This window comes from Tachypleus tridentatus, chromosome 2 (assembly GCF_004210375.1).
Source record: "Tachypleus tridentatus isolate NWPU-2018 chromosome 2, ASM421037v1, whole genome shotgun sequence".
Classification (NCBI taxonomy): Eukaryota; Metazoa; Arthropoda; class Merostomata; order Xiphosura; family Limulidae; genus Tachypleus; species Tachypleus tridentatus.
In genome coordinates this window covers 79,657,361-79,669,364 of record NC_134826.1, presented here as the reverse complement: position 1 = coordinate 79,669,364, position 12,004 = coordinate 79,657,361, and the positions used below count along the sequence as shown (strand labels likewise).

The following is a 12,004-nucleotide window of genomic DNA, read 5'->3' as shown; positions in this document are numbered from 1 at the left end:
AATAAAGTATTCATACTTCAAGCCACTTAATTGAGAATTTGTGGATTTCTGTGCAATCATGCAGTAGAAACAGATGCTGGGAAACTGTTGCTTTCATACATTAGTTGATTGTGAAAAGTTGCAGGGAGCAGATTTGTCTTTTAAATATAATAGCCTTATCACAGAACCTTTTACAATAAAAACAGCTGCAGGAATATTGTTAAGTCCACAATCATGAGATAGAGCAGGACTGGACATTGTATCTTGGATTAGCAATGTAGTGATACTGCATAATTATATTCAACCTCTGTATATTAACTGTATATAAACATGAATAAAAAATTGTATAATATTTAAAACCTTTATAACTCTTATTGAATGAAAAGAATACAGTAAGTATTTAAATGTCGCTAAGGTTCACAGTGTATGACATTATATTCTTGTCTTATATTAATTTCCAATATTGCAGCCAGCAATGTGTGGAAGTATACATAAATATGAACATACTTTCTGTCATTTACTTCAAAATTATGTGCATATTATAGTACATGTAATTATTTGCTTCATCAAATTTTGTTGTGGGGGCTGAGAAGATAGAAAGAGCAAACAAAATATTAGTGTATATTGCCTGTGTATTAAATGATAGCCATTTGAAACACACGTTAACCTTTTGCAAAGTGCTTAGTAGTAAAAAAAAGATATTACTTTATCTGAATCATTTGTATCAATTTTTTCAACAGACTTTTCAGTTGAGATCAGCTGCATTAATTATTGCTACTTGTGCAGTAATAAAAGAAGCAGATATACATACTTTGGTAGGAGTAAAGCCATTTTTTTGAGTTCTGAGAAACAATAGAATTGCCATCCACATCTTTTAAACAGCTGATGTTGTGTCATAATTAATCCATAAGGAATAGGCCTTGATACCACATACTGTGATTGAGGATTAATCTGCAGCGAAGTATTGACACATTTATTAGACATCTGAGAGTTTATTTCTGAGTATTCGGCTAGGTTGTTTTGAATTAATGTTAGCAATTGTTTAATGTTCAAAACAAATGAGGAAATTGGGTAATTTACAAAAAAAGTATTCAACCTTGTATCATGCTATAAGCAAACTCTTTATGCTAAACTATTCTGCCTGTAGTTTGGTTGTGATTATTGAAATAATTATCACTGCAAGACTCCTGCTTTTTCTTTTGTGTGTTTATTAATTTTTGTTTGTTTGTTTGGAATTGAGCACAAAGCCTACACAGTGGGCTGTCTGTTCTTTGCCCACCACAGATATTGAAACCAGGTTTCTGATGGTGTGAGTTTGCAGACATAGCACTGTGTCATTGAATGGGGGGCTTTTTTTTTGACAAAATTCATTATTATATTGTGTAAAGAATCTGACATATAGATATAAACTAAGTAATTCTATAGTACAAATTTCTTTAAGTATTACATAAGTGAATGTGGCTGTTAAATGTTAAAAATTCTTTTACATAGTAATTCTGATATATCAACGTATCAAAAGGTGACTGTAGTTTTGGCACCAGGATTAGTGATGAAATCCATTAATTTTTAAACATATTTCTATTATCTATTTATTAAAGAAATTGCATTATATTTTACCTTGCCAGTACTTTATGCTAATTTCTTTCATATATCATGTTTTGAAACAATATTTAAAACTTTTACATTTGAAGGTTTAAAGAGGTTTGTGGCAACTTCATTCTCTGTGGGTAGGTAACTTGTAGTAATATGAATAATACAGTTTTGTTATTCCAAAAGGAATTTACATTTAAGAACTACATTTGACATCCTGTTCTAGAAAGAATGTGATTAGTTGACCTTGAAACATTACTTTTTTATCCGGATCTGGTACCATTTCTTAATGAGAGCCAAAACTGTGTTCAGCTTCAAGTTACTTCATGCCACTCTTTGCATAAAATTTGATAAAACTGACATTACTCTGAATTATTTAGAGGAACTTAGGATACTGGGGTGTGTAAGGATATTGTAAAGTTTTTTCTGATGTCAATTTTATCAGCCTGGTATTTTGCTTGTTCTGATAGATCTATATTGTTTGGTTTTTGACAGCAGTTTTTTTCAGTTTTTCACTGTTTAATTTTAATGAATGAAGAAGTGTATCAGGTATTTAGTATATATTTTTTCTTTTTGTTTTGTATTAGCTTGTTAGAACAGATTGCCTTAAGTTTTGACAGTAGGTTCGAGTACTAAAGGTTTTGTGAACTCGTAAGTGATAAATGTGAAATTTTAATGTTTCTATATATAAAAGTAATTAATATTCCATGTTGTATAAAATTATTAGAAAATAGTAGGTATCCCTGATAACAAACATTATATTGAAATACATACGTTTTTCTTGGAGACGAAGGAATAAAGGTAAGCAGATTTCATTTAGAGAAGGAGTAGTTCATTCATTTAGTTTTGTATTCTTCTACTAGATGTTAATAAATAGACAACATTGAGAGGTGTCACTCATTCCTATTTTCAATAGATATTGTTCAAATGTTTGACAAACTTATAACTATTAAAAACTTGGTATGGTTATTTTTGGAAATTTTTTGTAATATAATAACTTGGTGCTTTGTTACATTATAAGCATGAGAGTTGATAAAGCTGTATGGCAGAAATAAATATTTTCTTTGTAAATTGAAAGGTACTCTGATAAATGTGTTGTTTTTTGATTCCAGTAGAGTGCTGTTTTCTATTGTTGAAGTGACACAGTTGGTTATGATATTTTATTGCAGTGATCCTTTAAATATTTAGTAGAATTGTGTATTGTACATATTTAAAAAATTATATTGATGAATTTCTTCAACAGAAACTAGTTCCATCACAGAAAAGTGGATTTTTTTCTGACTTGGAAACAATATTTGGGGAAGGAAAAGAGAGCACAGTATATTCTAGAAAATCACATCTGTCCAATGTACAAAACAGAAAGGTACCTTCCCATCCAGCCAAACCAGTAATTCGTCAGTCAAGTAAAAGACCTGCCCCCATTCCTCATTCAGCAAAAAGCTCTACTGGTGATGTCTTTAATTCTAACACAACTACTACTGCTCTAAGTGAACCCCTCCTTATTGATTTTGATGCCACTCCAAGCTCACTTATTCCTCCTTCTGTTTCTTTCTGTAGTTCAAACTTGAGCCAAAAGTCACAACAATTTAATGTTACTAAGCAAAATAAAAGTGAAGAAAATGTGTTAAGTATAGATGATATCTTCAGCCTTAATCATCACGTTCAATTTCAAGAGACTAACTTACACTTTAGCGGATCAGATAATCTTCTTACTCCGAGTAATTGTTTCGGTGCAGATGATTTTAATTATCTCCAAAATGTCAGTGATGAGTCCGTGAAATCAACTGGATGGATGGTAATTCAGGATAAGACATCTTCAAGGCATAGTGGAGGTACAAGTGCTGAACTTACAAGTTGTTTTTCTCAATCACTTATTCCTACGACTACAACAAGTGAACTTGAAGTTCCTGTATATTATAATAGCTCATGCCAACCTACTTTTCTACCTCATCAGGTGACTTTTACTTACACCAGTTCTGCTCCTAACAGACTTGAAAGTGTGAATGCTCAAGAAGAAAGGTAATTTGGAAAGAAAGCAAAATTAAATTAGCTAATTAAGTTTAAAATAAAGTGAAATCTACTTACTCCAAATTCTACAGCAAGCAGAAAACATTATCAGAAAGTTTAAAGGTATAACTGCTACAAATATCTGTGTAAAACATCCTTAGTCTTAATTATTTTTTCTATTCCAAGAATCCTTCTGTTGTTAATAATAATGTCTTATGGGGACAAAACATATATGCAGACAAGACAATACATTTAATGTTCAAGATCTGTATCCACTGAGTTTTTAGTTCTTGGTTGCAGCTGCCCTTCATCTTTATCCTATTTCCCAGTCGAGAAAGGTAACTTTCTGAATGTCAGGTGTCATTTTCCTTAAGATAGAAGTTTGTTAATTGTCAGTTAGTGAACCTATGTCTTGCATGTTTTAAAAACAGAAAAGTTTAATCAAGAACCCCAGAATTAAGTGTATGTAACTTATGTTAACCTGTACCTACTAGAAATCTTAATGGTCAGTTATATTTAGTATTTTTCTGATCTATAATCAGTGTTAGGAAGTTTTTTTTTTCATCATAAAAAATTCAGATGATTTAGTAGAGTAGGATTGTGTAAATATGTAGGGGAAAACCCAACATTATTACAAAGCTTGCTCTTAGCAGATGTTGTATGGTTTGTAGCTTACAGATTATGTCACTTCCTGGTTAGGCACCATCTCACATGCCTGTGGGTACCTTTTGAAATGCTTAAAGATATATTGTTAAATATATTGTTGCTTCTGGTTCAGTTTTTATTTGTCTTTGATGGGCACAGCACAGATAGCTCATTGTGTAACTTTGTGCTCAACAGCAAACAAAATTTTGTACCTTTATTAACAAAAAGATATAATTGTTCTGCAGTTGTTTCTTTTAATTGTGATAAAAACCATAATATTAGTTTCATATGATTTATGTGAAAGATGAACACCTGCATAGAACTTGGGTTCATATGTGCCTAACAGTACAGAAGTTTGATCTGTTCAGTAAGAATGATCATGTGATCAGAACATCTTGGTAATCATGATGATTTTGAGAGAGAAAAGCTGAACTATTTGATTGCAATAGCAAACTAAGATTAAAATCAAGTGTCATTCTTTCTCTACCATTATCTAGTACCAGTAATGCAAGTTATAATGGAGCATTGCTGTGTGAGCATGTAAATAGAATGCAAGAATAACAGAAGAAAAAGTTTGAACTCTTAGAAAACAGAGCTGATGTTAAGATATTAAGATTTTACTTTGGATTCAAATCACAATTTAGTGATGAAAGTTGAAGTTATTGAAAAGCAGAGGGAGGTGATAAGTGAAAACAATAAAATAGTTGCTTTAAGAACAAGAATATAATGACAATTTTTTTTTTAACCAGTAATTGTGCAGAAATTTTAAATATTATAGCTTTTAAGTTGAAAAACAGCTGGTCATGATATTTACCAATATTATGTTTGATACTTTTATCACAGTTACTGGTAATATAAATAAAAGTTGAGAAATACTTTTCATTAGTTAAGAACTGTAATATGTAATGAAAATGACAGTACAGTAAACCTAGAATATTGTAGACCAGTTTCAGTGTTAAATATTTTTAAAAACCTTATCTAGATTTAAGAAGAATATGATGAAGCATGCTTATAAGAAGAAAAAAACAATTTTTTATATATAGGTCCTTGTTTGGTAATTTCCATTCAGCACATACACGTAGTGACAAAGAAATGCCATCTCAGAAGATGTTTTCTCCTCCAGAGCCTCATTTCCCACCTCCAGCTCTACCGCATGTTGCTGATATAGATGTGGTCAGAAAATTCTTTTGTTTAAAGTATTGGTTAATTCTTATGAAATAAAATACTTAACTTGAAATCTAAGTAGTCTTTAATGTTGTCAGTTGTTTCTATTAAATTAGTATCATTATGTACTTATCATAAATCAATAAGTTTTATTAAAACATTAAACTAAAATTTAATGGTTTGACATAATCTTTCTTAATCCAGTTACTAGATTTTTAGCTTTGTCATGTTATATTAGTACAAACTTCAAGGTAATTATTAATATTGCTCTTGTTTTGCACTCTATGTAGATTGAAATATATTTTTATTATTGAAATTAATTTATATTTTAACCCTTTAGTAATGGGTGTGTCTAAATGCCTTTGTCATGGTCTTTTAAGGATTTATTGTAAGTTTAATAAGTAACTTTATTATTACTATATTTTAGCCAAACTTGTCTAAAAAATACAGTTCGTATTTCAAATTTTAATATTATGTATGTTTTAATATCGTAATATAAAAGTATAGAATTGTGTTTTATATAGTACCTCTTCATGCCTTGTTGCTCTGTTTATATATATATATACACACAAAAGTTGTATTCCTTCATTCTTTTCTTGATAAAATAATGAGGTCTACAATAAAGGCATTTAAGGACAAAATAGATTTGTGTCTTTGTAACTTCATGAACATAGTAGAAATAATTTTCTATGTTGTTTTCATTTATTTTCTATGTTTTAAGAAAAATAACAAATTTAAGCATTTATGAGTAAATATAAATGGTTATGTTTTAGTTATAAATATTTAATTACAGCATACATTGAAAAAGAGACAAATGTAGAGTTATGAAAAGAATGTGAACAACTTTCAGAAAACACATACAACAGGAACTGTAAATGAGTACCAGTCTGAGTAAGAATGTTTTCTGAAGACTACACTTACAATACTTGCAAAACTAAACAAGTGTGATAGTTAATACTGAAATCTGAGTTTTTCATGTGCTCAAATAACACCTTTGTACACACCTTTCCTGTCAAATTTTAAACACCCTAATATGATTACCAATGCTCAAATAATTGCAGTGTTTATTGTGTCACTACCAAATCATATAATAATAAAAGTTATGACAAGTTCAAACTGCAGTGTTGTTACTCTGGGAAAGTCCTTTTGTGAACACTGTAAAATTCATACATGAGCTGATAAATTACACATCCTGTTATTGGCATACATGTGTACACTTATTCTAAGTGTAATGTGATCAAATTTTCTAAGAAATCATTATACATTCTGTTCTCGAAGTAGTGGTCAAGTCGACCATCTTTTTGCTTATGCTTTGTTATTTTCAGGGGTATCATATTACGATGGTGTCATGTAAATAGTTTACTGAAACAAGCAGCTACTTGGTTAATTTTCAAATTTTCAACAACTGAAATTTGTAACAAAAGTACTTTGAAACTTCATGACCAATTATAATAATAATAAAAAAAGGCACATGAGCAGCACAAGTCTACACAACAACCTACTTGTATATCAATTCAGATTTGATGCAAAGCTATCTGGTTGGGGGGTGCCCATCTTTTAATGACCTACACCATTGTTGTTTCAATGCCTATTTTTGCTTCTAGTTCCTTCATTTTGACAATGATTGAGTTATCTGTTGTTTATTTCCCTTACTGGCTACATTACACAGATTTGTTTTAATTTTTCCAGATGTAATTTTACTGAATTTTAGGGCATCTTGTTGCATAAGTTTTCATCATTTGAATATCTTCTTTTACCTGAGGATCATCTATTTTTATTTTATTTTTCTCTCTAAATCTTCCTCTATTCATCTTCTTTGCTCTCTGTTCTTGGTCCTGTCTACATTACTGAGGAAACTTGTATATGGCTGTTTTCAACTTTGCCCTCAATTTTTATTTCCATTGTGTCCAAGTTAACTTGTTTTTTTTTTTGTTTCTTGGATGTACATCTGAATGCCTCACTTTCAGGCTTTTTCCTACGTCAGTCTATTCCCAGAGACTTCTATGTTGCATTTCTTCTTTGTGATTAAGTTTTTCAGTGTTTCTTATACTTTGGAATATCGTACTGATGTAGCTTGTCATTAGTCATCTCTTCTTAAATTGGTTTTTTATTCCTTTGAGGACCAGAGTGTCCCTTCCAGACTTGTCATCCTCTATTATTTTGTAAGGTTGCCTTCTTTTCTGTTTCTAATGTTCTTTTAATTATCCATATAGCTGAAGGCACCATTAAGAAAGCAAATATTGTAGAAAGGGAAATTTTAGATAATGTTCCCCTTTCCTCTTTCTTTGTTTAATTAAATCCCTAATGACATCATTAGATGTGGAAAGTAGTAATTAACTCATTTAACTGATTAAGTATTTGTTTTTTAAATTCAAAGTCAAAACCCCATGGAAAAAAAGGAAATATATGCTATATCAGAATATTTTCTAATCCATTTTTAGGGAACAAATCTTAAAATAGCTCTTATCTGTCATTTGACAGTTTCCAGTCAAACCACTCTCCACCTAACTTGTTTGGAATGCTATGGTACAGTTCCTTTACTTCCTTCTAAAGTTTTACTTCTTTCTTGTTATCTCCACAAAAATGAAGATTGGCAACCTTTCAAAGCTCTGTTTCATTTAAACCAGCTTTGGTCATACCACAGCTCCAAATGGACTGTTTTCATGCTTTTAAGGTGCATACTCTTCTCGGATATGGATAATCAGGATTGATGTACCAGATGTTTTTTTCACATCCTGATTTTTCCATTTACTTTTTAAACTCATTCCATTCGCTCACACCAGTTACCCCTCGGTGTGGATTCCTGTACATGGTGAGGGGACCTCCTAGGGAAGGTTCTGTTCTATCTGGTTACCTTCTCTGGGATCTAAACATCCACCCACGTGTTTGCCGTGCGTGGCGACCCATGAAGGGGAGGAGAGGATCCTGGTGGTTGAGGGGTCCAACCCTAACACACCACTTTGGCCTCGAATTCCTGTAGACGGGCGGCCTTTGGGTGGCCCCCCTTGGGTCAATTGGCTGGTCCACTTGGGCTAGAGTCAACCAAGTACCAGTGTTGGAAGTTCTCAACGGGTGTTGTGGACATTGTGCCTGATGCTGGTGTTTGGGTATAGTGCTCACGAAACCCTGGTGTTGCTGCATTGTCCTTGCGTGACTTTGTAGTGCGTCCCCTTGTAGGGCTCCATGGTGGGTGGGGTCAGTGGGTACCAAAATTTTTTCTTTTTCCTATGGATCCTCCAAAAAATTTAAATAAAATTGTAAAAAAACAGTCAATGGGTAGCGACCACGCCTTGAATACTCAGAACAGCAATCTTCAACATCAGGAACACACGTACCTCATTTTCTTATATTACATTCTCTTTCGGAAAAATCTTTAGGGCAAATGTCCCCTTTTTTTATTCAAAAGGGACTAGACGGACTTGCTGGCTCTCCAAAGTCAGTAAAGAAACTTCGATCTGGTGACATATTGGTTGAAACATCCACATCCCATCACAGTGAACTCCTCTTGAATTCAAAGGCAATTGGGGATGTACCTATTGAGGTTACACCCCATGCTACCTTGAATTCTTCACGAGGAGTTATTGTTGAAAGGGATTTGAAGAATGTTCCCGAGTCAGAGATTCTCGCTGGTCTCTCCACTCAAGGAGTTTCTGCAGTGAGCGCATCTCCACTGCAAAGATGGAGTTACACTGCCAACAAATACCCTCGTTTTAACATTTACTTCACCACGTGCACCTGCCACCATCAAGGCAGGTTATCTCATTTGCAGGGTTCGGCCATACATACCAAACCCTCTTCGATGTTTCCAATGTCAGAGATTCGGCCTATCAATGACATCTTGTCGTGGTTCCCTGACATATGCTCGTTGTTGAGGCAAGGCCTATGATTGTGACATGAACCCACATTGCGTAAACTGCAATGGTTCTCACCCCTCTTACTTTTATTCTTGCCCAAAATGGTTGGAGGAAAAAGAGGTGCAGCGTTTGAAAACGACACATAACATTGGTTATCCTGAGGCTCGGAAATTGCTGTCCACAACTCCATCTCGACATATGCTGCTGCACTTCATTCCACAACTATAGTGGGAGTGCAGACAGATCTCTGTGCCTCCAAGAGAATCGTTTTCAAAACAAATGAAAAGCCTTTTGACCTCCGTGGTTAAAAAGGTTGATGAATCGACTTTCACACCCATCTCTGTTCCTCCCATGCCTTCCAACAAACCTCAAGATCCACGTCCTTTAGTTTCAAATACAGTCATTTCTTCTGATACATCTTTTTCTCCCACCACAAGAGACTAAACAATTATTCGTTCGTCCTTAGTCACTGGATTCCCTTCCAATAACAAAACCTGCCCACCCGACCCAGGGCAGGATCCATGGAGGTTGATAGACCTCCTCAAACTAAAGACAGTAAAGAAAAAAGACGTGGTCGTAAACCGAAGGGTTCTCCAGCCACTTCACCTACCCGTTCTTAAAAATGGCCACCTTGATACAATGGAACTGTTGAGGTTCCATACATTGAATCTCATGAACCTTCTCTACATCTTCGCCGTTTGCAACTATCTTTACAATATACTTCGAAACTTCATTCCTTACCAAAGCATCCCACCTGGAAATGTGTTTTCCTTCCTCGGTGGGCAGTACTTTTCAGAACAGACGATCTGTCATTGCTCCGTTTGGCCTTCGTGATCCGGGCAATTGGATGAATTGGGTCTGTCCTTGGATAACATTGCAGATTCCACAGGTTGGCCCATCCCACCATGGCTTATTACAGCCCCCAAATGTGACCTTTCTTTCAGTCACCTAAAAAAGGCAGATACTCCAGATTGGAAGTACCGTCTTTTATTCAATGAATATCTTTCAAACAATCATTCAGTTCCCATTTATACAGATGGTTCCAAATCAGGTAATTCAGTGGGCTCTGCTATGGTTTGCTATGGGTCAGTAGTTGCGTGCAGAATCACTTCTACAGCTTCTGTGTTCACTGCTGAACTGTATGCCATATCTCTTGCCCTGGATCATATTGCAGCTGAGCAGTACTCCAACTGCACTATTTATACTGATTCGCTTAGTTCTATACTTGCCTTGGAATCGCTACACGTTAGCTCACATCCTATTCTCGCTGATATTCAAACCGACTGGCCCATTTCTCATTAGCAGCTACTTCAATCCAGTTTTTCTGGATACCAGGCCATGTTGGTATTTATGGAACGAGCTTGCAGACATGGCAGCTAAATATGTCTGCTTCAGCACCATCACTCCTATGCCTATTCCGCACCTGGACTATGGTGTTGTCTTCAAGGCTCGGCTCCGTGCCAGCTGGCAGTCCACTTGGAGTGAGCAACGCGACAACAAACTTTTCAAATCAAACCCAAAATTGGACTTTGGCCATCTAGCTTCCGTAAAGTTCGGAAGGAGGAAGTTGTTCTCACTAGGCTACGATTGGTCACAGTTTTTAACTCATCATTTTCTTTTATCTGGAACTGATGCACCAATGTGTAGTTTGTGTAACACTCAAATCACTATCAGCCACGTTTTACTTTCTCGCCATCGTTACAATTCTCAACGACGGCAATATTTTAAACATATTTTTTCCCAGGGTCAGGCTGTAACATTGGACAGAGTTATTGGTGATGGTGACTTTGTCCACCTTGATAATGTTTTTAATTTTTAATGGCCATTAATCTTTTAATCTCATTTAAGTGTTGCATATTTATTCATTACACCTTTTAATTGTGGTTCCTTTTACAGTTTTAATCTCTCTCCTTCAATTTGACATTGGACAATGGCCAGAACATTAAATAACTTCGACACCAGGACTGGAAAGGCCAACTTCAGGTGACTAACGCTACTGTTTGAACTACTCGTTAGTCGTCCTGGCGAGTTGTTATTATACTTTGCTGCATATCATTTCACACTTTACTACTTAACTTTTTAGTACTGGCCATATTGACTCATAACCCGAACCAGGACTGGAAAGACCAACTTCAGGTGACTGACGGTGGTTTTTATACTTACCTGTTAGTCTTCTTGGCGGGTTATGATCATTACCATTCTGCTACAGGTAGTTCTTTACAACTTTGTTGACTGGATGTCAACATTGGTTTTTACGCCATTTTCTGTTTTAATTGCTGTTTTGCTTTTATCTTCAATTACTTTTACAAATTTTACTCCATTTACTTGACTTTTATCTTTTTACTGGACATTTGGTTACTCATTATTACGATTTTGCGAAGTGTCTTTTAAAACTTTTATTCTTTTACATTTTGATAATAGCTGTTATGACACATAACCCGGAACCAGGACTGGAAAGGCTAACTTCAGGTGATTGACGGTGGTTCTTGAACTTACCTGTTAGTCTTCCTGGCGGGTTATGATCATTACCATTTTGCTAGAGTAAATATTTTACAACTTTGAAGACTGGATGTCACCATTGGTTTTTACACCATTTTCTGTTTTAATTGCTGTTTTGTTTTTACCTTCATTTACTTTTACAAATTTTGCTTCATTTACTTGACTTTATCTTTTTACTGGACATTTGGCTACTCATTGTTACAATTTTGCTATGTATCTTTTAAAATTTCTATTTTTTTACATTTTGATACTGGTTGCTATGACAC

At 34.3% G+C, this 12,004-nt stretch overlaps 1 protein-coding gene across 4 annotated transcripts in view; it reads left to right on the top strand.

Annotated features, from left to right (window-relative positions):
- The window catches only part of LOC143244318 (uncharacterized), a 134,312-nt gene that overhangs the window by 64,676 nt on the left and 57,632 nt on the right, over positions 1 to 12,004 (top strand). For all 4 annotated transcript variants that reach the window (XM_076488759.1, XM_076488760.1, XM_076488758.1 and 1 more), the window contains exons 6-7: positions 2,813 to 3,588; positions 5,265 to 5,394. In XM_076488759.1, coding sequence (XP_076344874.1) covers positions 2,813 to 3,588; positions 5,265 to 5,394 — 906 coding nt within the window. The remainder of the gene's footprint in view (positions 1 to 2,812; positions 3,589 to 5,264; positions 5,395 to 12,004) is intronic.